This window comes from Chanodichthys erythropterus, chromosome 24, assembly GCF_024489055.1.
Source record: "Chanodichthys erythropterus isolate Z2021 chromosome 24, ASM2448905v1, whole genome shotgun sequence".
NCBI lineage: Eukaryota > Metazoa > Chordata > Actinopteri > Cypriniformes > Xenocyprididae > Chanodichthys > Chanodichthys erythropterus.
In genome coordinates, this window is record NC_090244.1 from 5807937 (window position 1) to 5833234 (window position 25298).

Below are 25298 nucleotides of genomic sequence, written 5' to 3' on the forward strand. Positions count from 1 at the left end.
TCAAAATTGCGAGTTATAATGTCAGAATTATGAGATATAAACAATTGCGAGTTATAATGTCAGAATTATGAGATATAAACTCAAAATTGCGAGTTATAATGTCAGAATTATGAGATATAAACTCAAAATTGTGAGTAATGTCAGAATTATGAGATATAAACTCAAAATTGCAGATTATAATGTCAGAATTATGAGCTATAAACTCAAAATTGCGAGTTATGTCAGAATTATGACATATAAACTCAAAATTGCGAGTTATAATGTCAGAATTATGAGATATAAACTCAAAATTGCGAGTTATAATGTCAGAATTATGAGATATAAACTCAAAATTGTGAGTAATGTCAGAATTATGAGATATAAACTCAAAATTGCAAATTATAATGTCAGAATTATGAGATATAAACTCAAAATTGCAGATTATAATGTCAGAATTATGAGCTATAAACTCAAAATTGCGAGTTATGTCAGAATTATGAGATATAAACTCAAAATTGCGAGTTATAATGTCAGAATTATGAGATATAAACTCAAAATTGCGAGTTATAATGTCAGAATTATGAGATATAAACTCAAAATTGCGAGTTATGTCAGAGTTATGAGATATAAACAATTGCGAGAAATAATGTCAGAATTATGAGATATAAACTCAAAATTGTGAGAAATAATGTTAGAATTATGAGATATAAACTCAAAATTGCGAGAAATAATCTCAGAATTTAAGATATAAACAGTTGCGAGAAATAATGTCAGAACCTCTGATATAAACTCACAATTGCAAGTTGTACAGTCAGAATTGTGAGATATAAACTCAAAATTGCGATAATGTCACGGTTATGAGATATAAATTCACAATTGTGAGGAAAAAAGTCAGAATTATGAGATAAAAAGTCGCAATTATATCTCTTTTATTTTTTATTTAGCAGCAGAAACAAGCTTCCATAAATTCCAAATATCTTTGTTTACTAAAAAAACATTTTTTCAATGTCTTTTTCAGTACTCACACCCGCAAATTCTTCGTTACGATCCAGCCGCCCGTCGGGGAGCTAATGACACCGGCGTTTCTGACAGAAAACGACTTTAAGAAGGAGCAAGGTGAGCGAACGTCAGCCTTTCTCATTTTAGCGCTTCTATTGATTGCTCCTTTTCCTCAAAACATCTGTCATTTTTCTGTGCCTATGCAGGAGAAAAGTTTTCATGTCTGTCGTTCATTATTCATGAAATGTGACCCCATTTTTCAGTCTCATGGCTTTTATCAAGGCAGAATCCTAATTTGCATACTTCTATTGTGCACTAAAAAAACTACACACTTTTGTAACCAGAAATTTGCCTCTTGATACCACAGACCCCTTCCTCATATACTGCATGTCAGCTTCTAGTTAAACTCATTAGCTTAAATTCATTAGCAATTCACCATAGCACAAAGGGGTTGTGTAATATTAGCTTCAAAACATGCACATCCATGTACTTTTGACATACTATTTTCAACATATTACACTCTAAACTGATTCTAGCATACTTTATAGCACAGATAGTGTGTGAATTGGAATTCAGCCCATGCTAGTTAGTGAGCATGCTGCTAACAGCTCAGCACAAACCTGTCTGTCACTTTAGCATACAGTGTAAATGTATTTGTTGAAACATATTAGTTTAACATACTCATGTCTTCCTCTTCCATGGGGTTGTTTTGACGCCGTTCATTAGAGAATCTTTTGAATGGTAAGTTTCTCTGATGTAGCCGATTAGCGTAGCACTTACAGTCACCTCCTCCTCCCCTTTAGTCCCTGAATTTATTTACACAAACACACAGAACCAGCTAACAGGGAACGTTCTCAGAACGTTCTGGAAAGGTTCTCTCAAAATTATGAACAAACGTTCCTCCACGAACGTTTGTTCAGTTATCTTGTCTTTAAATAATGTTCTCAAAACTATTTAAATCTAAATTTATATTTTCTTGTTTCAGAACGTTCAGAGAACATTCTAAATTAACGTTCCCATAATGTTTGCAAAATGACAAAATAGAATGTTCCCTTAACATTAAAAAAATGGACATTCTGAGAACATTCAGAAATAACGTTTTCAAAACTTAACGGGAATGTTAGCGACATTTGTGTATATTTTTGTTAGCTGCACACCTCCTTCCTGTCTTTCTGTTAATGCTTTTGCTTCCAGCTGCCCCTCCCTCTTAACGCAGCCTCCAATTATCGCCCTGGCGACTGTTACCATGACTATGCATTTTCTCACGGCATGTCAAGGTAACGATATGCTGCATCTCACTAGGAATGTGCCTTTGAAACACTGAATCCGATCGACCCTGTACCGTCACGACACTCTTTGAGACCAGCACGCTCAACACAGCTCACAAAAACTGTTGTGTACTGTCTACACCTTCCAAGGTGGCATCTTTAATGACTCTTAAGCTGTTAAGTGAGTGAATCGAAACACTCTTTGTGGGCAGCCGCTCTGTTAATGCACGACAGACCAAAAGAGTCTGACTTTTAGAGTTTTATGTTGCTAAGCTAATAACATCTAATTCGATTTTTTGGTCATTATTTTGCTGCCTACTGTTCAGAGCCTTAACATCTGGAGTGCAAGTGTGGTTCCTAAAAATGTTGCTTAGGTAGTCAGAACAGAGTTAGCATTTTCACTAATCTCACGAAGCGATGCTTTCTGTCTTTTTGCAGGTAAACTGATGGGAATGAATGAAATCTCAGAGAAGTTGTCGCTAGGAGAGAAATGTGTGAACGAACACGTCATTGTTGAGAGAGTCACGGCCACCGCTAACTTGAGCAGGGTACCTTGCGGTTCTGATAAAGAGTGCAGGTAACACACACACATGAATACAGTGGCCCTGTCCCAAATTAAAACTTTCGGAGTTTTTTACTTTGGTAAAGCATAAGGGTTTTTCACACTCGTTCTGAACCCTGGGTAAAGGAAAACTTTCACCAAGTTTTTTAGTAAAGGTAATTAGCTACTGTACATAAAGGATTAGTTCACTTTCAAATTAAAATTAGTCCAAGCATACATATTTAAACAAGTTATGAAGTCAAATATCGAGCTTCCGCAAGAACGCCTTCCGCTGCATTAGTTGACCTTCAACCATTTGGTGCCCATTGAAGTCCACTATAAGGAGAAAAATCCTGGAATGTTTTCATCAAAAACCTTAATTTCTTTTCAACTGAAGAAAGAAAGACATGAAAATCTTGGATGACATGGGGATGAATAAATAAAGTATATTTTGGCTACTTTGTAGTTTTACTGAGCATTAGTGCTGCCAAATCAATTAATTGCGATTAATTGCATTTAACAAATGTGTAAAAGTTTGTAAATATATAATATAATTTGTGTGTGTGTGTGTGTGTGTGTTTATATATATATATATATATATATATATATATATATATATATATATATATATATATTATATGTATATATTAGTGCTGTCAAACGATTAATCGCAACTAATCGCATGTAAAATAAGTTTGTTTACATAATATATGTCTACATGAATGTATATATTTAACAAAAATATTAGGGCTGCACAACAATTAATCGCGATTAATCGTTTGCAAAATAAAAGTCTGTGTTATGTAATATATCTGTGTGTTCTGTGTATAATAATTATGTATATATAAATACATGCACATACATGTATAAATTAAAAAAAATATATTTTAGATTACATATAAATATAAATATTTTATATATAAATATAATTTTTTTCTTAAATATATACATGTGTGTGCATGTATTTATATATACATAATTATTATACACAGAACACACACATATATTACGTAACACAGACTTTTATTTTGCAAACGATTAATCGTTGTGCAGCCCTAAAAATATATTATATTTATATTTAAAATATTTATATATAATATAAATTATATATATATATTTCTAAAATATGTTCATATACACAATAAATATACACAGTACACACACATATTATGTAAACACAAACTTATATTTTGTATGCGATTAATCGCAATTAATTGTTTGACAGCACTAATATATACACACACATATATTTACAAAATTTTATGTTACAGGCGATTAATTGCGATTAATCGTTTGATAGCACTAATATACACACACACATTTACAAACTTTTATATTGGAAGCGATTAATCACGATTAATCGATTTGACAGCACTACTGAGTATTAAAGATATTAGCAACTTTTCCTCTCCACTTGACTGAATTTTTGAATAAGTGTATGTACTCTTTACTCCAATACATATGTAATGAGTAATGCAGTTACTTGTTACATTTTGCACGGCACCTAACTTTTTCTGCAGCAGTTTTTTCTGCTACAAATGTGATATCGCCATCTACAGGGCATTGAAGTTACTATATCTACCATCTACTCAAGTATAGTTTTCAGGTACCTCCGCTTTTCACACTTTTTAGCCCAGTTATGAAACCCTGCTTCGCATTGCTTGTTAATACTGCATGTTGTATATATTAAACAGTAATTTAAGCATTTGATGCAAATGCGTCATTTGTTGTGAAGAAGAGTTTCATACTTACCTTTATAGTCCAAAAAGTCCATTCAGATAGTAAAGTCAGCGATATATAATATAAGGATGAGCAATGCTTGAGCCTTTATGTAAATAGGTCACATGCTATGCTCATCCAATCAGTGACACTTACACTGCAACACAGGGTTTTGTAATGCACAGTGTGAAACATCATACCCGGTATTAATTGTTAACCCAGGGTAAATTATGAGCAGTGTGAAACGTGAAGCAACATAACCCAGGATTCCATTTAAGAATGACCCAGGGTTAACTATTTCAAGTGTGAAAAGCCCTATAGACTGTTGTGTAGTAAAAAGCTACTATATTTATTTTGTTAAAAGCTAGTATTAAGTATATTTTGATTAGTTTTATTATTTGATTACGTAAAACTCTTTCATTCTTCACTTTCCTTTACTTTGCTGTCTGTTTGTCTGGCCTGTGATCTTTTGAAATCTCAGTACACCTCCTCCTCCTCCTCCTCCTTCCGCTCCTGTTTACAGATTCGCAGGTAAAACGGTCAGCAGCGGCTGTCTCGTGCTGGTCACCGTCGCTACGAAGGAAGGCGGCGGAGCTCAGCTGACAGTGAACTGCGAGAAGATGGTGATCGGCACGATGCTGGTTAAAGATATTCTGCAGGCCCTGTCGCAGTGATGGCGCCCCCTACAGTCAACACCCTCCTGCTGCTGCTTACCGCATTGAATCGCATCGCTGTGTAGATATTTCCTCCACGTGGACTGGCTTGTAGCATCAAAAATATACTGGTGTCAGAACCACGACGACAACAACAACAACATTCACGGCCCCATAATCAGGATGTTCCTCCTATGTTGAATGTTGCATGGCATCAAAGAGTCAGTGTACCATAAACCTGCCGAATTACTGCACAAACTTGTGTCAGTTTTTGTTTAGGATATACAGTATTTGGACACTACCTTGTAATCAACCAGCCAATAACTATCCATCAAGACTAATAATCATTTTCTTTCAGATCAATCGTTGCCTTTGTGATCTTCGGAAGGGTTTATTTTTAGCATTTAGCTTTCACGTATTCTGAATGTAACATCTTACATCTGATCCCAATGACGACAGCAGATTTGTTTCCAAGAAACCTGGTGTGGAAAACATGAGCTTTGTTGAACATGATCATATTAGTATCGTTACACAGTCGATTTCTGTCGGTTTAGCAAAATCAAAAGCTTCAAAACACATCAGTGTGAATTCACTGCCTTCGGATTTTGTAGCAACCTCATCTAATCTCTCTTGAAAAGAAATGTCTGTCTTTTCTGTTTTGTTGAATTTGACTGGTGTTTCATCAGCTTCTTGTTCTCGTGAAGCTCTCAGAGGAGTACAGTAACTCACAATCCCATTATTTTAAATGCAATCTGAAGCTGTTTATCCTGGTGAAGACTCCATTAGTAGTTAGTTTTAGACCAATTTTTAGTTATGACGATGTGCTTGTTGGCATAAACCAGATCTTCCTCCTCCCCTAGGTCAACAAATGAAATCCAGCTTTACTGACTGACCTCTGTGTGACTGTGGGAAATCATGTGTTGTTTGAATATTATATCTCTATTTATTATAAAGAGTTTTAAATGTCAATAAAAGAGAACACACACTCAAATTAAGATGTCTTCTTTTTTTATTTAACTTTGACGTGGATTATTGTTTATAATATGATATTTATGCAGATAGGACGCAAGTTATTCCAGTTGGTTATGCAATTTCTGTATACTTTTTAATATTTCTGTATATTCTGTATCGAACATTTCCGCCATTATTGTCTAGAAAAACAGGAATAGGGGAGAGTGGGGTAAGATGAGCCAGTGGGTAAGTTGAGCCACCCCCTGTATCTTGGCATCCGTACACTTTTATTGTCACGTGACCATATATTTTAGAACAACCAAATCATTTAGCTGAATTGGTAAGCTAGCTAGTTTTATTTTTCTCAAAATGGCAGCTATTAGGCAAAGTGAGCCAAACGCTGTGGGGTAAATTGAGCCAGCGTTTTAACTCGCCCCACCATAAGGCACTGAAGTTAAATCTTTGAATTATAAACTGGTATCACTTCATTGTTATATTACACAGCTGGTTTAGTTATTTATTTGAGTTTATAACAGTGTACAAGTACACTAAATCCTTATTTGATGCTTAATCGTATCATATCTTTCCACATGTAGTCCCGGGCCAGCCTAAAATGGTCGACATTGCAGAAAAACTACCAGGCCAAAAACATTTTGACTAAAACGTTTAGTAGTTTCAGTGACATTTATTCATTCATTTTCATTTCTGTTTCAGAAAGGCAAACAATTAAAGATTTGGTTCATTTGGTTGGTTTATGTACTTTAAGTAACCCTTTGTCACAGATGTATTCTGATCATTTAAAATGATAATATACATCCTGAAATTAATTTAAATACTTTCAATGTACCTCATTTCCCCTTATCTTGAGGACCACACAATGGCTCATCTTACCCCACTCTCCCCTACAGTGCCAATTTAAATATTAAAGCTATTTGAATGTCAAAACAATTGTATTTTATTTTTTATTTTTTGACATCAAATGTTACAGACATTGTATACAGAATTTATTGTAATTAATAAATTGTATAAATGTATTCGTATTGTATAAACGCATGAATAAAACTACTGTTAGAGAACAAAAAAAAACAAAAAAACATTTTAGTTACTGAAATATAACCCTCGTGAGTCGTGACAGCTTCCCGCGTGACAACTAGCCCCCGCTATATATTGATCGACTGGTCTGTGTCGCATCATGTGCGCGTGATGTGCTAATGCTGAGGTCATGCACCTGTTTAATGCACAAATGACTCAGGTTTGAACTAGTGCACACTAGTTACACTCACTCTGAGCGGCCTGAACTCTAAATTATAAAGTCAGAATTATCTTATTTTTGTTCTGAGCTGCATTTAGACGCTCTAATGGATTTCCGCAGGGTAAGAAACAGAATTTCTGCATGAAAGAGTCAGTTTGAGTCTTTATTGGCGCGAACTGTTTGGTGATGATATACAGTTTAGCTCTGTATAATAAAAATAGTGCTTATGCAAAGTGCACAAATTGAGGCAGACAACAAAAGACAATACACTGAAGAATAAAAAATGATTATGAGCATTAAGGCATATACTTAAAAAATAAACAAGGGAGATAAATAATATAAACAACACCTAAATGCTGTTTTAATGTCACTAGCTTTTGATACACACAGTTTGGTAGGTTCTCGCTTTATTTTTCATTTTGAGGAAGAGTTGTACATCCCAGCAAGCTGAATATACTCTATTTTTTAATTGTCTTAGTTGCAGAAATGTATTGACAGTTCTGTCACCCAAGTGCGTCACACTGTTTCTTTCGGCAGAGAGTGAAATATCGTCGTCATGTCGCTCATGGAGAGGCTGGAACTCACAGGGCCTTTGGGCTCAAACAGCAGGACTTCTGGGAGCACATCATAGGTGAGATACACACACACACACACAGTTAAGTTAAAGTATCGCTAAAGTGGACCATATATGCAGCCTGCTTTCCTAACACACGTCCCAGTGCATAGGCTGCACAACGATTAATCGCGATTAATCGTTTTTACAAAATAAAAGTCTGTTTTTACCTGATATATGTGTGTGTTCTCTGTATAATAATTAAGTATATATAAATACATGTACATATTTGTGTACATTTAAGAAATATATGCATGTATAAATAAATATATATATTTTATATTACATTTAAATATAAATATTTTATATATAAATATAAATTTTTCTTAAATATATACATGTGTGTGTGTGTGTGTATTTATACATAATTATTATACACAGAACACACACATATATTAAGTAAACACAGACTTTTATTTTGCAAACGATTAATCGTGATTAATCGTTGTGCGGCCCTACATAATCTGTTCAAAATGGTAATTCTTTACAAAAAGGTCTCAATAAGGTCAACATAAACTAGCAATGAGCAAATTGTTAACGTTCATCAATAAAAATACAACTGTAAGACCTTAAGGCTCAGTGAGGCCTTTAAGCCATTCAAACTCTCAAGATCCATAAAGGTACCAAAAACATATTTAAATCAGTTCATGTGAGTACAGTGGTTCAACCTTAATATTATAAAGCGACAAGAATAATTTTTGTGCACCAAAAAAACAAAATAACGACTTTTCAACAATATCTAGTGATGGGCGATTTCAAAACACTGCTTCATGAAACTTCAAAGCTTTACGAATCGAATCAGTGATTCAGAGCACCAAAGTCACGTGATTTCAGCAGTTTAGCCGTTTGATAGGCGCTCCGAATCACTGATTCGATTCGCAAAGCTCCGATGCTGTGTTTAGAAATCGGTCCATCACTATATTGTTGAAAATTTAGTTATTTAGTTTTTTTGGCGCACAAAAAGGATTCTTGTCGCTTTATAATATTAAGGTTGAACCACTGTAGTCACATGAACTGATTTAAATATGTTTTTAGTACCTTTATGGATCTTGAGAGTTTCATTGACATTGCTGTGAATGCAGGCCTCACTGAGCCATCGGATTTCATCAACAATATCTTAATTTGTGTTCCGAAGATGAATGAAGGGCTTACGGGTGTGAAACGACAGTAATAAATAATATTATTTTCATTTTTGGGTGAACTAGGCCTTTAAGTGACACTTTCACATATGTAGCTTGCTAAAGAATAATGAAGTTTCAAACGGCAAATTAATACAGTCTCAGAACTATACATTTGAGTATAGTTCATTTATTTTGACTTTACAATATTTAAGTTTTTGGACGGTAAGATTTTTTTTATGTTATTTAAAGAAGTCTACAATTTAAAATAACTGTTTTCTATTTGAATACATTTTAAAATGCAATTAAAAAAAATTTAATTAGAACGTAAAGTCCACATTAGAGGCTTTGTAACTACTACCTAGTTTGTAACTAACTAACTAATTAACTTTGTAGCTAATTTATAACTTACACACCCTGATAACTATTAAAGGTGCCCTAGAATTATGAATTATTATATGCACGCCCCCAATATTTGCATATGCCAGCCCATGTTCAAGGCATTAGACAAGGGCAGCCAGTATTAACGTCTGGATCTGTGCACAACTGAATCATCAGACTAGGTAAGCAAGCAAGAACAACAGCGAAAAATGGCAGATGGAGCAATAATAACTGACATGATCCATGATATCATGATATTTTTAGTGATATTTGTAAACTTTTCTTTCTAAATGTTTCGTTAGCATGTTGCTAATGTACTGTTAAATGTGGTTAAAGTTACCATCGTTTCTTACTGTATTCACAGAGACAAGAGCCGTCGCTATTTTCATTTTTAAACACTTACAGTCTGTATAATTCATAAACACAACTTCATTCTTTATAAATCTCTCCAACAGTGTGTAATGTTAGCTTTAGCCACGGAGCACTATCAAACTCATTCAGAATCAAATGTAAACATCCAAATAAATACAATACTTACATAATCTGATGTATGCATGCAGCATGCATGACGAACACTTTGTAAAGATCCATTTTGAGGGTTATATTAGCTGTGTGAACTTTGTTTATACAATGACAGAGTCAAGAGCTCGGGAGGGGGCGGAGAGCGCGAGCAATTAAAGGGGACGCAGCCTGAATCAGCGCATTTCTAATTATGCCCCAAAATAGGCAGTTAAAAAATTGACCTCACCCCCTTTGTTATGTGTTCTCGGGGGTGGGGTTTATGTAAATTTTAGGGTTAGTGATGTCAGCTCGTTGTAGTCCTTAAAAAGCGATTTTTGTAAAAGATAATATCTCCCTTTGCATTAAACTTTGAACTCAAACAGCAACATCACACACTAACTAAAGTTAAAAAAGTGAAATCATAATCAACCACCCCTTTAACAGACACAACTTTTGATTTTAATAACTAATAAATGTTGAAATTAACTATAACTAAGATGATTAAATGCTTGAGAACATTATTAAAGACTCTAAACGAACATTCTATTAATGTTACTGGAAGAACGTTTGTTCAGAACTTTGCCAGAACGTTCTTAGAGCGTTCACTGTTAGCCGGGAACGCCCCTTTATTCCGACACTCGGGTGTGTCTGGTACAGCCTGGGTTCAGCAGTGTGTGTGTGAAGTCAAATGAGCTGAATCATAGTGATCGTTGAAGCCCTGCCCCCTTCTGTCTGTCTCTCTGCTGAGTCAGGCCATGAACGGGAGACGGGCCAGAGAGACAGACAGCACACGTGATTCACTCACACACACACACACACACACACACACACACAGGGACGGGAGGTGGTGAGGCTGTTCTGGCAGACCAAGTGTGTGTGTGATGGAGTGAGCATGGCTTTAGCACTAGCAGCAGTGTGTGAGGTTTCAGTGGGGCGGTCACATGTTTAACAGGTCAGTGATGAACACACAGCGGTATGATGACCTCCACTGGACCCACGGCAGGTCGGTATGGGGAACGAGGTTCGGTTGTGTGTCTTTGTGCTTCTATAACTCTCTCTCTCTCTCATAGATGGTTCGGGCACAGGCTGCTCTCCGCTGGTTAGCAGAATGCTGTTCACTCCAGAGCAGCAGGATCCTGTGGCTGCCGTGCCCAGCGTTGATGAGCTCAGTCTGGGCCTGTTGTCTCTGAGCTTCCCCTGCTGGAACCAGCAGCCCTGGAGCCGCCCAGATCCCCAGCGCTCGACCCAGCCCGGTGAGTGGACCTGTGATGTTTACAGTTTTGTACGGCCGCTCCTGTCTGCCTGTTCAAGCTAGTTTCTGACACTTTGGGAGTTTGTGAGTGAACTGCAAAAAAAATCAGTGCGTTTGTCTTGATTGTCTGAGAATATGATATATAAACAAAATATATGATATAAATAGTAATTTAGAATATATTTTATAATACATATATTTAAAAATAAATGAGTAAAAATAATAATAATTGATGTCAGAGAACATATCTATATTTATATACAAGTATAAATCTTGTTTATACTTAAGCATTAACCTCAGTGTTGTTAAATTTGAATAAAATATTCAAATATATATATATATATATATATATATATATATATATATATATATATATACTGTAGAGTGCATATAAATAAAGTTAGATTTTTGATTTATTTAAATTTAACAACACTAACTGAGATTCATGCTTATATACATATATAGTTCATTAAAATTAAATATTTTTATATACCATAACTATATATATATATATATATATATATATATATATATATATATATATATATATATAATATATATATAGTTAATTTAAATAAATATATTTACTAACAAATAATAAATATATTTTTTATATACAGTAGCTATATAGTTATATACATATATAGTTAATTTAAATAAATATATTTAATAATAAATAAAAAAAATATATTTTTTATATACCATAACATATATTTTAACATATATATATATATATATAGTTAATTTAAATAAATATATGTAGTAATAAATAATATATTTTTTTAGATACAGTAGCTATATAGTTGTATATATATATAGAGTTAATTTAAATATATTTAATAATAATTATATTTTATATACAGTAGCTATATAGTTTTATATATATATATATATATAGTTAATTTAAATAAATATATTGAATAATAAATAATAAATATATTTAAATAAATATATATATAAATATATGTAGTAATAAATATTTGTATATACAGTAGCTATATAGTTTATATATATATATAATTTAATAAATATATTTAATAATAAATCATATTTTTTATATACAGTAGCTATACAGTTTTTCTTATTTCAAGCATAAATCCCTCTGTCAGTGCTGTTATATTTAAATAAAAAAAAATGTTTGAGGATTTTTTATTTTTTTGAGGATAAAAATATTTTTTTTGCAGTGTGTGTGTGTGTGTGTGTGTTGATAGATTGTTCTGGAAGGTCTGAGCTTTAGTGGTGTCTCATATCTTGATTTCTCACTCATGACTAATCATTTTCACACCGTTCAGAGGACAGAACGCTAGATTCATCAGCGTTGACTTGCTTTTCATTTTGACTTTCCCTTTAGCTTCCCTATCTCAGATTACAAGCGTAAATGAGTGTGTCCATCCATGTTTTAAATGAAAGCCATGATGTGCCTAAGGTTTGTTCTGACCCAAATCCTGTAATAGAGGGACACACACACACACACACACACACACCAAGCTTGTTTCTGCTGTCTCATCCAGCACTTCCCTCATTCATTCAGTCTTTTCACAAGAAGAGATAACAAAATGTTATTTTTGTGCTACTATTGACATAAATGCACAAATAATAAACACATCACCTACCCTCTCTGCCATTTTTTTGGAAAAACAGGTAGTTCAACCATAAACTCACAGGACTGGTTGAGCCAGACGTTGGCTCTAAATGTCTAAAACGTGGCTAATACTCATTCCCCAGGTTTCACAGACAAGGCTTAAGCTAGTCTCAGACTAAAATGAGTGTTTGAGCTGATTTAACTGAATGCACTGATACATCTTAAATTATGTCAGTGCTATTGTTTTGTCTCAAGATGCACACCAGTAATGAGTTTTTTCCTAGGGTACGTTTATAAAAGATACTTAAATATCCTAATTGAACTAAGGCCTAATCCTGGCTTAATCTAAGCCCTGTCTGTGAAACCGGGCCTTTATGACTATTTTAATATCTTTTAAAATGTAATTTATTCCTGTGATCAAAGCTGAATTTTCAGCATCGTTACTCCAGTCTTCAGTGTCACATGATCCTTCAGAAATCATTCTAATATGCTGATTTGAAGCTCAAGAAAAATTTCTTATTCTCAGTGCTAAAAACAGTTGTGCTGCTTCATATTTTTGTGGAAACCATGGTAAAAAATTCAGGCTTCTTTCCCAAATAGTTAAAAAGAGCAGCATTTATTATATTAAATATTATAAATGTCTTTACTGTCACTTTTGATCATACGGAAGAGGATTAGGGTCAAGCAACAATAAAAAAATAAAACCATCTCAAGATTAAAGTCATTTAATTATGAGAAAAAAGTCGTTAAATTATGAAAACAAATTTGTAATTTAATGAATTTGTTCTCATAATTTAACGACTTTATTCTCAACATTTTATTTCGACTTTTTTCTCGTAATTTAATGACATTTTTCTCATAATTTAACGAATTTGTTCTCTTAATTTAATGACTTTTTTCTCAACATTTTATCTTGATTTTTTTCTCAAAATTTAACGAGTTTCTCGTGATTTAACGACTTTATTCTCAACATTTTATCTCGACTTTTTTCTCGAAATTGAACAACTTGAGATGGTTTTATTTTTTTTATTATTGCTTGGCCCTAATCCTCTTCCATATGATCAATTTAATGCATCCTTGATGAATAAAATCTTGTATGTGTAATATTAATAATTTAAAATTTTAAATAATTTTGTAAATTATAGCTCAAATTAAATGCCATTTAAGAAATTAAATTCTCTCCTGCAGCGTTCCAGAATCTCTTTGGTGCTTCACGAGGCGGTGATTCGGTTCAGCAGCTCTCTTTCCAGGCCCATGAGTCCACAGGTGAAGCAGATCCACTGGAGCGCTTCTCCAGCCTGATTCCGGCGCTGGAGTCTCACTCTCTGCTGCACTCTGGATCCAGCAGTCCCGTCAACTCCGAGAACAGCGCCATCTCTTCAGGATCAGACCACCTGGTGAGCAACAACGTTCTGAGATTCAAAGATTCTGTTTTTCCAATGTTACAGGGCAGTCATTTGTGTGTCCGTCTCCATCAGGTCTCTCTCAGAGTTTCGACCCCATCACCCCTGGTGCTGCCTGAACTGCAGGCGGAGGGCGTAAAACTGGACACAGTTGGCCGTTTGGAGCGGAATCCCCTGAACACCTTCACGAACGCTCCCAGCGCTCAGGCTGAAGGATCAGTGGTTGGGTGCTGGTCCACAGGTCCAATCTGGCCCGGCTGGGACACTCTGGGCTTGAACAAACCCTCGTTCTGCATTGAGAGAGAAGCCAAACTTCACAAACAAGCTGCAGGTATGGTTACATTAGCCACATATGCTAAACTGCGAAGCGTGATATTTAATGAATTTGCAACATTAAAGGGATAGTTCACCCCAAAATGATTTACTCACTCTCAAGCCATCCTAGATGTATCAGACGAACACAATCTGAGATGTTTAAAAATATCCAAGCTTTATAATGGTAGTGAAGGGGGACCAGATTTTGAAGACCAAAAAAAAAAATCCATCCATCATAAATATATAGTGTCTTTATAGTTTATAAAGAGTTTTAAATATGGATATTTTTCTTACAAAAACCCATCGATTCACTTCAGAAGATCTTTATTAACCCCCTGGATTATATTTATGATGGATGCATTTTTTTGGCTTCAAAATCTGGTCCCCCCTTCATTACCATAATAAAGCTTGGAGGAGCAAGGATGTTTTAAAATATATCTCCGATTGTGTTTGTCTGAAAGATAGTCATACATGCCTAGGATGAGAGGGAAGTAAATCATGGGATAATTATTAATATTTGGGTATATTAATATTTCAAGATGAACACTTTCTGGACTTGATTATTCATAATTAGAAAAATCATGTTAAACTGTGAATATCAAATACGATACATCAGTCTTGAGGGACGTTTATTTTTTTCCTCTCAATCGTTGTATTGTACACAATCACTGTACATAATTAGAGATTTGATCATAAAACTAAGCATTTAAATATCAACTTACTAAGACATTATTGGGAGATATAGAGTTACAACATATGCATTTTATGCAAATTATACCATTATAGAGATCTGATTGATTTACATAAGCGTTTCAAGAATTTCATATTATTTTTTGGTCATAAATATCAGCAACTGCACTAAAGTGCATATTTTTGCTCAGATGCAAATGCAAGTTCTATTAAAAAAATATTTTTCTTATTACTTCATATGTCAAGCTTTACAGGGTTAAAAATTGTTAAACGTTAAAAGCGCATCTTAAAACTCTTGTATTTAGTTGCTGCACTGTGTTTAATTGATATTGTAATGACTTTATGATTGACTGCATCTCACAGCCGTGAATGACGCCACTTACACCTGGGAAGGGCGACTTCCTCCACGCCACTACAAAAACCCCGTTTACTCCTGTAAAGTGTTCCTGGGAGGTGTGCCGTGGGACATCACAGAGGGTGAGCTGACAAACACACATATGAGATGTAAATTATTATTCAGTATTATGCGTCACGTGGATGGTGGTGATGAAAGGAGGAGAAGGTGGATATAATTCCAGCAGTTTTATTAAAGGGTCATGACATTTTTTTTGTTTGTTTTAAAGGGATAGTTCACTCAAATGAAAATCATCCCATGATTTACTCATCCTCAAGCCATCCTAGGTGTATATGGCTATCTTTTTTCAGACGAACACAATCAGAGATTTAAAAATATCCTGGCTCTTCCAAGCCTTATAATGGTTGTGAAGGGGGGACCAGATTTTGAAGCCAAGCAAAATTCATCCATCCATTATAACAAATAATCCATACTGCTCCAGGGGGTTAATAAAGGCCTTCTGAAGCAATGGGATTATTTAATGTAACGATTAGTCGACTATTAGGGGGCAGCCCTACATATAATCCTCTGACACGATCTGGGACTCCATTAAAAAACAAAACTAAGAACAAATTCAAATATATTTGCCCATGGGGCATCACAAATCCCACAGTATCCAAATGAGCCATTTTTGGAGCTTGATTAAACAATGAGGAGGACATTTTAAGCTCTGAAACTTGCATGATGTTTTAGTGGTACAAAAACCTGTTATGCGTCAAAATCAAGGCAAATTTGATTTCTAATAGTGATGGGACGGTTGATCCCGGGGCTTCGATGCTCCGACGCACTTTTCAAAGCACTATTGTATCACACACTGTGCCGATGCTTGCATCCAAATGACAATACCACGTGATTGATGGCGTTTGAAGCTTCGAACGTCATGCAATATCGGAAAGTCAGGACAGCTGGTTTGAAAAAATTGGCGCTTCACCTAATGCATAAAAGGAAAATGCATTTAAAGGTGCCCTAGAATTAAATTGAATTTACCTTGATATAGTTGAATAAGAGTTCAGTACATGGAAATGACATACAGTGAGTCTCAAACTCCATTGTTTCAGTGTAAATCTCATTTGTTTAAAAGACCTCTGAAGAACAGGCGAATCTCAACATAACACCGACTGTTACGTAACAGTCGGGATCATTAATATGCACGCCCCCAATATTTGCATATGCCAGCCCATGTTCAAGGCATTACACAAGGGCAGCCAGTATTAACGTCTGGATCTGTGCACAGCTGAATCATCAGACTAGGTAAGCAAGCAAGGACAATAGTGAAAAATGGCAGATGGAGCTATAATAACTGACATGATTCATGATATCATGATATTTTTAGTGATATTTGTAAATTGTCTTTCTAAATGTTTCGTTAGCATGTTGCTAATGTACTGTTAAATGTGGTTAAAGTTACCATCGTTTCTTACTGTATTCACGGAGACAAGACTGTCGTTATTTTTATTTTTAAACACTTGCAGTCTGTATAATTCATAAACACAACTTCATTCTTTATAAATCTCTCCAACAGTGTGTAATGTTAGCTTTAGCCACAGAGCACTATCAAACTCATTCAGAATCAATGTAAACATCAAAATAAATACTATACTTACGCGATTAGACATGCTGCATGACGAACACTTTGTAAAGATCCATTTTGAGGGTTATATTACTTTTACTTTTTACTTTTTATGCATTTGGCAGACGCTTTTATCCAAAGCGACTTACATTGCATTATACTATACATTTGTATCTGAGTATGTGCAATCCCTGGGATTGAACCCATGACCTTGGCATTGCTAGTGCCATGCTCTAACCACTGAGCTACAGGAAAGCTTATTAACTGTGTGAACTTTGTTTATGCTGTTTAAGGCAAGCGCGACCTCCGTGGGCGGGGAGCGAGAGATTTAAAGGGGAAGCAGCCTGAATCAGCGCATGTATAATGATGCCCCAAAATAGGCAGTTAAAATTTTTTTTTTAAATCTATGGGGTATTTTGAGCTGAAACTTCACTGACCCATTCAGGGGACACCTTAGACTTATATTACATCTTTTGAAAAGACTTTCTACAGCACCTTTAATCATGTTTTATTGCTGGGGTCTCAGAGACCCCAAACAGAACATAAGGGTTAAACAGCTCACCCAAAATATTTTCTCAACTACTCATGTCATATTTTGTATTATTGATAAATATGTGAATCCGTTGACCTGGCTACACATGACACGAGTTGTGGTCTCATTGTCACAAATTAATTAATTTAGGTGAGATCAGGATCAGATTATAGAACTGTATTGATCCAAGACGAGAGTGATTAACCATGATTTAGATATGGTGCAGAAAACAAGTCTGACCACCAGATGTCGCTAATGCGCACTGTGTTAAAAGCCTAGAGTAATAACCATTTTTCGGCGCAATTTGATGAAAGCCTCAAACGCTTCAGAAAGCCTCGGTTTCCCATCACTAATTTCTAATGTCATGACCACTTTAACAAAAAGAGTAATACAAATATAAATTCAAAACTCAGGAGTAGGAGAAAATGTAACAGCTTACTTGATCAGCAGCAGGACATTGAACTGCAAACTGAGGAGGGTTTAAATACACAGGATAAAGAGGGGTAAAACAAGGCACAGGTGAGGACAATCAACTAATGAGTAACCATAGAAACAAACTAGAAATAAAACAAAAAGGAGGGTGTGGAAACTACAAAGTCCATGACAATAGAACTGAACAGGGGTGCGTTTCCCAAAGCGAACTATGGTCGCAAGTTCCGTCATTACCAATAGATTTCATTGGGATTTACGACCATAGTTGGCTAACGATGCTTTCGGGAAACTCACCCCAGAACTGTTACATTATGGCTACATTCACACTGCAGGTAAACGTGGCCCAAATCAGATTTTTTTTGCCCACATGTGACTCATATCTATTTTCAGCGTGAACAGCACAACCCACATGAAATCTGATCTTTTCAATTTGTGCCACTTCCATATGTGGGACTAAATCTGATACAGGTCAAATGTTTTGTAATGCGACCGCAGTGTGATATTGGAATTCATGCAATTTTTACGTCAACATTCGTCACAGGTTTGTGCTCATGGGAGTCAAAGATTCAGATATTTTACATACCCAACGTTATCAAGAAACTGGTAAAAACTGGTAAATATTACAGAGACAGCTCTATGATACAAGCAAAACATGAGGGCTCATATCATAAAACTCTGCTCTGTTTTGTCACATCATTGTCTTTATTTTTCATATTGCCTACGCATAATTTCGCAGCAGATCATACTATAAATAAACGCGTAATCTCTTACTTTAATACCCTCGGTATGACAGCGCACGGTGTGTGTTGCCAAGTCTATGATTTTCCCGCAGAATTGGGTTACTTTTTCTCTATTGCCGCGTGTTGTTTTGCAACTCCGTGGGTTTAAGCGACCACACTAATGCGATATTTAATCCCCAGAGCACTATTGGGTTAGTTTTGGACCTTTTTTGAGAAGCAATGGAGTGGATTTTGTGGTAAAAACCTGGCAACCCCGTTTGTATCGTTCTTTTGTGCATACAGATCAGTTCAGAACCATGATCTGTTCACACTGTATATCTGATATTGGCCACATTTAAAACAACAATGTGAACAGCTATACAAAAAAATCAGATCTGAGCAAAGATCGGAATTGAGCATTAAAGGGTTAGTTCACCCAAAAATGAAAATTAATGACTCACCCTCATGTCGTTCCACACCCGTAAGACCTCCGTTTATCTTCAGAACACAGTTTAAGATATTTTAGATTTAGTCTGAGAGCTTTCTGTTCCTCCATTGAAAATGTTTGTACGGTAGACTGTCCATGTCCAGAAAGGTAATAAAAACATCATCAAAGTAGTCCATGTGACATCAGAGGGTTAGTTAGAATTTGTTGAAGCATCAAAAAAACATTTTGGTCCAAAAATAAAAAAAACTACGACTTTATTCAGCATTGTATTCTCTTCCGGGTCTGTTGTCAATCCGGGTTCACGACTCTGCAGTGACGCTGCTGAGGTAAGACGCTGCTGACGTGTTATCTGGTGTGCCAGAGCTTCGTTTACAGTCTGAGGGAGACGCATGCTGTATTCAAACTATTCAACATTGTTTGTATTTTGGTATTGCTATATTTTTTAAAATGGTGCGTAAGTGTGCATGACGCGGATGTCCTAATCGCCAAAAACAACCACGTGAAAGTACATTACCAACGCCGACAGATGAAAGGATTCAATGGAATCAGTTCAATGGAATCAGTTCAATGGAATCAGTTCAATGGAATCAATTCAATGGAATCAGTTCAATGGAATCAATTCAATGGAATCAGTTCAATGGAATCAGTTCAATGGAATCAATTCAATGGAATCAATTCAATGGAATCAGTTCAATGGAATCAATTCAATGGAATCAATTCAATGGAATCAGTTCAATGGAATCAGTTCAATTGAATCAATTCAATGGAATCAGTTCAATGGAATCGATTCAATGGAAAGGATTCCGGAAGAGAAGACAATGCTGAATAAAGTCGTAGTTTTTGTTATTTTTGGACCAAAATGTATTTTCGATGCTTCAAAAACTTCTTACTAACCCACTGATGTCACATGGACTACTTTGATGATGTTTTTATTACCTTTCTGGACATGGACAGTCTACTGTACATACATTTTCAATGGAGGGACAGAAAGCTCTCGGACTAAATCTAAAATATCTTAAACTGTGTTCCGAAGATGAACGGAGGTCTTACGGGTTTGGAACGACATGAGGGTGAGTCATTAATGACATCATTTTCATTTTTGGGTGAACTAACCCTTTAAGGCTCACAGTGTGAACGTAACCTTTGTATTAGTTGTGAATGACAATATTTTTCTCTCCCTTTTGTAGCGAGTCTGTTGAACACATTTAGTGTGTTTGGCCCATTGAAAGTTGAGTGGCCTGGTAAAGATGGTAAACACCCACGCTGTCCTCCGCAAGGTAACAATTCAATCTATCTATCATTCATAAAATTAAAATTTGATTTTAATAATATTCTAACTAACATTTTTTTTCATTATTCACAGTAATGTAATTTATAAATATAAATATTGGTGCATTTGTACATTTATATTTATATTAATCTGGTTTTATCTGGCTTTGAAACTCTGTTTCAAAAAGTTCCTTTCATGAACAAAAATGATTAAATTAATAGAAAACGCTTCAGAGATGGAAAAATACATGTTTATTGTGATCAATAAATGACCATAGAAGCAATCAAATATTACACACTTGTACATATTTTTATATGTACGTTTTACAAGCGTCCGTGTGTGTTTGTGTAGGTTACGTGTACCTGCTGTTTGACTGGGAGAAGTCAGTGAAGATGCTCCTGCAGGCCTGTACTCAACACCGCCCGCAGTCTGACGATTATCTCGAGTTCTTCTACAAACTGTCCAGCAGGCGGATCCACAGCAAAGATGTGAGAATGACATGCACTTAAACATACACCGTTTTTTGCCCCCTTTGCCCCCTGACCCCGCTCTCTCACTCCCTCTCCTGCAGGTGCAGGTCATCCCGTGGGTGATCTCAGACAGCAATTTCGTCCGTTGTCCCTCCCAGCGTCTCTGCCGCAATAGGACCGTGTTCGTGGGTGCTCTGCACGGGATGTTAAACGCAGAAGGTCTGGCCCACATCATGGACGATCTCTTCGGAGGGGTCACCTACGCAGGCATCGACACAGACAAGCACAAATATCCCATAGGTGTGTGCACACTGCTTTCATTTATATTAAAGGTGTGTCAGACCTTTTTTCCTGCTGGTGCAACTTAATTTTGTTAAGAGGTTGCACTGGTGCGAACCTTTTTTTTTTTTTGTATCTTTAGGTTTGTTGTTAAAAATGACCACATGAGCACTAACCGAACCAGGACTAAATGTATCATTTTCAAGAGAACCAAACTATAAGTGTGAACACAATTTCTACACCAGGAGTGAATGTGTTGCGTTTGTTCGTCTAGGTTCTGGCAGAGTGACATTCAGGAGCCAGAGGAGCTACTTGAAGGCTGTGACTGCAGCATTTGTGCAGATTAAAACCTGCAAGTTTACCAAGAAGGTACAAAAGAGCTGGACTCAAATATACAGCCTCAAAGATCAGCCTTGTGTACTTACCTCACTCTCTTTCTGTTCCCTCTGTAGGTCCAGATTGACCCGTATCTGGATGACTCCATGTGCCAAATATGTAACAGTCAGCCCGGCCCGTTCTTCTGTAGGGCCCAGGTATGAACGCTGTGAAGCATCATGTCAAGAGTTACAGCTCAGTTCACAGTTTCAGCATGATTCGGCCCTTTAAAGGTGCAGTAAGTGATTTCGCTGTTAAAAGTGAATCAGTCCGAGCAGCACAACACACTTGTAGCCAATCAGCAGTAAGGGGCGTGTCCACTCATGATGGGGGAGGAGAGAGATTTGCAGAAAGACTGTAGAAAGAGAGATGGCTGTGTTAAAAGAGAAAATCTCAGAGAATATCATTGGTTATGATGAGGCAAGAGCTTCAGGACCCGTGTTAATATTAGAAAAGCTTTCCAGTGCTGGAGAGACTGAAGCGGGAAGACTCTGAGGTTGTGTTTTTTCTGCTTCAGACACGAGTAACATTGGTTTTGCTGTTTCACAGAACCAAGATATGCTGTTGTTGTAATGTTAGTTATAGTAACAGGACAGTTTTGAGTGTCATTGTTTGTCTGGAGCTGCTGGAGACTGCTTGCTTGTATACTCTATTGTATGTTCATTTTTTGGTCTTTCTCGTTGTTCATTCATCATCTCCTCTTTATTTTTGCTATGGTAAAGACACATTCACTCTTGCATTGCATGTTTGTGCATTTTGGGGGCGGAGCAATGACGGTAGGGGTGTGTTTGTTTGGGTTGATTTCAAATATCAACAGTTTTTCTCAGAAATCACTTACTGCACCTTATATATTCACATTGTGTTATTTTGTGGCACATTTGCATCATCAGTGTGACAGTGAACACGAATAGTAATTTTTAACATTGTTCATTTAAAGGGTTAGTTTACCTAAAAATTAAAATTCTGTCATTAATTACTCACCCATGATGTTGTTCCACACCTGTAAGACCTTCGTTCATATTCGGAACACAAAGTAAGATATTTTTTATTAAATCTGATGGCTCCGTGAAGCCTCAATTGCCAGCAAGATAATTAACACTTTCATTGCCCAGAAAGCTACTAAAAACATATTTAAAACAGTTCATGTGACTACAGTGGTTCAACCTTAATGTTATGAAGTGACGAGAAAACTTTTTGTGCGCCAAAATAACGACTTTATTCAACAATATCTAGTGATGGGTGATTTCAAAACACTGCTTCATGAAGCTTCGAAGCTTTTGTTTCGAATCAGTGGTTCGGAGCGCGTATTAAACTGCCAAAGTCACACCCCCCAGTGGTGAACCATTGCAATTTCAAAACACTTATGAAGTAACGAAGCCTCGTTTACTGAAATCACGTGACTTTGGCAGTTTGATACATGCTCCTAATCACTGATTCGAAACAAAAGCTTCGAAGCTTCATGAAGCAGTGTTTTGAAATCGCCCATCACTAGATATTGTTGAATAAAGTCGTTATTTTGGCGCACAAAAAGTAATCTCGTCACTTCATAACATTAAGGTTGAACCACTGTGGTCACATGAACTGTTTTAAATATGTCTTTAGTAGCTTTCTGGACATTGACAAAGGAAATTAACTTGCTCCCTATGGAGGCCTCACTGAGGCATTGGATTTTATCAAAAATATCTTAATTAACACTTTTAACTTTTTTTGTTTGTTTGTTTGTGGTCATGTTTCTAACAAGTAGGGCTGTGAATCTTTGGGTTGACACCAAATTTATTTGATTATTGATTAACTGGGTTAAGTTTGAAGTTTGATTTAAAGGTGCCCTAGAACTTTTTTTAATATTTTTGTAATATAAGTCTAAGGTGTCCCTGAATGTATCTGTGAAGTTTCAGCTCAAAATACCCCATAGATTTTTAAATGCCTATTTTGGGGCGTCATTATAAATGAGCTGATTTAGGCTGCGGCCCCTTTAAATCCCGTGCTCTCGCGTTTGCCCTAAACAACATAAAGTTCACACAGCTAATATAACCCTCAAAATGGATCTTTACAAAGTGTTCATCATGCAGCATGGCTAATTGCGTAAGTACAGTGTTTATTTTGATGTTTACATTGATTCTGAATGAATTTGAGGCTGTGATCCGTGGCTAACGGCTAATGCTACACTGTTGGAGAGATTTATAAAGAATGAAGTTGTGTTTATGAATTATACAGACTGCAAGAGTTTAATAATGAAAATAGCGACGGCTCTTGTCTCCGTGAATACAGTAATAAACGATGGTAACTTTTACCACATTTAACAGTACATTAGCAACATGCTAACGAAACATTTAGAAAGACAATTTACAAATATCACTAAAAATATCATGATATCATGAATCATGTCAGTTATTATTGCTCCATCTGCCATTTTTCGCTATTGTTCTTGCTTGCTTACCTAGTCTGATGATTCAGCTGTGCACAGATCCAGACGTTAATACTGGCTGCCCTTGTGTAATGCCTTGAACATGAGCTGGCATATGCAAATATTGGGGGCATACATATTAATGATCCCGACTGTTACGTAACAGTCAGTGTTATGTTGAGATTCGCCTGTTCTTCGGAGGTCTTTTAAACAAATGAGATTTATATAAGAAGGAGGAAACAATGTAGTTTGAGACTCACTGTATGTCATTTCCATGTACTGGACTCTTGTTACTCAACTATGCCGACATAAATTCAATTTTTGAATAGAGCACCTTTAAGAACCACGTGTCAGTACTGTTAAAAATGATTAAGCACCAACCAAACAAACCACAACCTTGACGTATTGCACTGATATGTACTCTTTTTTTTTTCAGGCATGTTTTAAATACCACTGTCGGTCATGCTGGCATTGGCGGCACTCTCTGGACGTGTTGAGCAGCCATCAGCCTCTCATGCGCAACCAGAAGGGCCTGAACCCCAACTAAACCCAGCGTCACCGGCGCGGGGAAGAGTCCGGACTGAGTTCACTGTTAGAAACAAGGGCGACTCACTTGAGGAAGTTATTGCGTTGTATTGCACTGCTCTCGTTCATTAAGGCTCTATGCACACTAAAGGGTTCGTTGATGCTGAGCCATTTGCACAGTTAACCAGACAGCCATGGCCACTGAGATCTGTTTTTAAGAGTTGTATTAAATTTTGCATGAACAGAATATTAGTTTCTCTTGCAGTTTTGACCCTCTGCAGGCAAATGCCAGTCGGTGCCTTTGGCTTGTTTTTTGTTACCAGCTGTTCCAGGCCATTTTTTTTTTAGGGTTCTTTTTAATTTGACTGGTCAGCTGGTGATTTTTAGAGTTTATTACGAATTTTTAAGTTGGGTTGTCTTTTTCCTTTAGGGCCTTTTTATTTTTATTATTATTTTTTTAACATTATTAACTGGTTGATGAGCATCTTGGCTTGCGAAATGCTCCAGGAAGTGACATCACAGCTGGCTGATGCTGTTGCTTAGCAACCACCCCGCCGTCAATCATCCATCAGATTGAATACAACCTTAGCAACACTGGATGTTACTCGGACCTCTGTGCTGTACATAGTTTTTATTAAATTGTAGCACTTTTTAAAACAGCAC

At 36.0% G+C, this 25298-nt stretch overlaps 2 protein-coding genes across 12 annotated transcripts in view; both read left to right on the forward strand.

Moving 5' to 3' along the window:
* LOC137015278 (AP-3 complex subunit beta-2) overlaps positions 1-6301 on the forward strand; it is a 46153-nt gene extending 39852 nt beyond the window's left edge. For 5 of the 10 annotated variants that reach the window (XM_067380133.1, XM_067380134.1, XM_067380127.1 and 2 more), the window contains 4 exons: positions 998-1095; positions 1705-1719; positions 2685-2823; positions 4988-6301. In XM_067380133.1, the coding sequence (XP_067236234.1) occupies positions 998-1095; positions 1705-1719; positions 2685-2823; positions 4988-5180 (445 nt within the window). In that variant the 3' untranslated portion in view covers positions 5181-6301. The remainder of the gene's footprint in view (positions 1-997; positions 1096-1704; positions 1720-2684; positions 2824-4987) is intronic. The other 5 variants (XM_067380136.1, XM_067380137.1, XM_067380132.1 and 2 more) reach the window with 3 other exon arrangements.
* Positions 6302-7950: 1649 nt separating this feature from the next.
* cpeb1a (cytoplasmic polyadenylation element binding protein 1a) lies at positions 7951-24921 on the forward strand. Of its 2 annotated transcripts, none has more exons than XM_067380032.1 (11): positions 7951-7993; positions 11046-11228; positions 13998-14206; positions 14288-14543; positions 15581-15694; positions 20500-20589; positions 20934-21070; positions 21154-21352; positions 21606-21700; positions 21784-21864; positions 24547-24921. In XM_067380032.1, exons 2-11 carry the CDS (start codon positions 11084-11086, stop codon positions 24655-24657), a joined length of 1437 nt encoding a protein of 478 aa, XP_067236133.1. In that variant the 5' UTR covers positions 7951-7993; positions 11046-11083; the 3' UTR covers positions 24658-24921. The 2 variants fall into 2 exon arrangements, with proteins under 2 accessions (XP_067236133.1, XP_067236132.1); XM_067380031.1 differs by lacking the exon at positions 7951-7993 and adding an exon at positions 10898-10978.
* Positions 24922-25298: the final 377 nt, after the last annotated feature.

Coding starts and splice junctions, on each gene's coding strand:
- cpeb1a (XM_067380031.1), top strand. CDS start 10,951: ATGATGACCTCCACTGGACCCACGGCAG. Junction 11,229..13,997: donor CCAGCGCTCGACCCAGCCCG/GTGAGTGGACCT, acceptor TCTCTCCTGCAG/CGTTCCAGAATCTCTTTGGT. Junction 20,590..20,933: donor CCCACGCTGTCCTCCGCAAG/GTAACAATTCAA, acceptor GTGTTTGTGTAG/GTTACGTGTACCTGCTGTTT.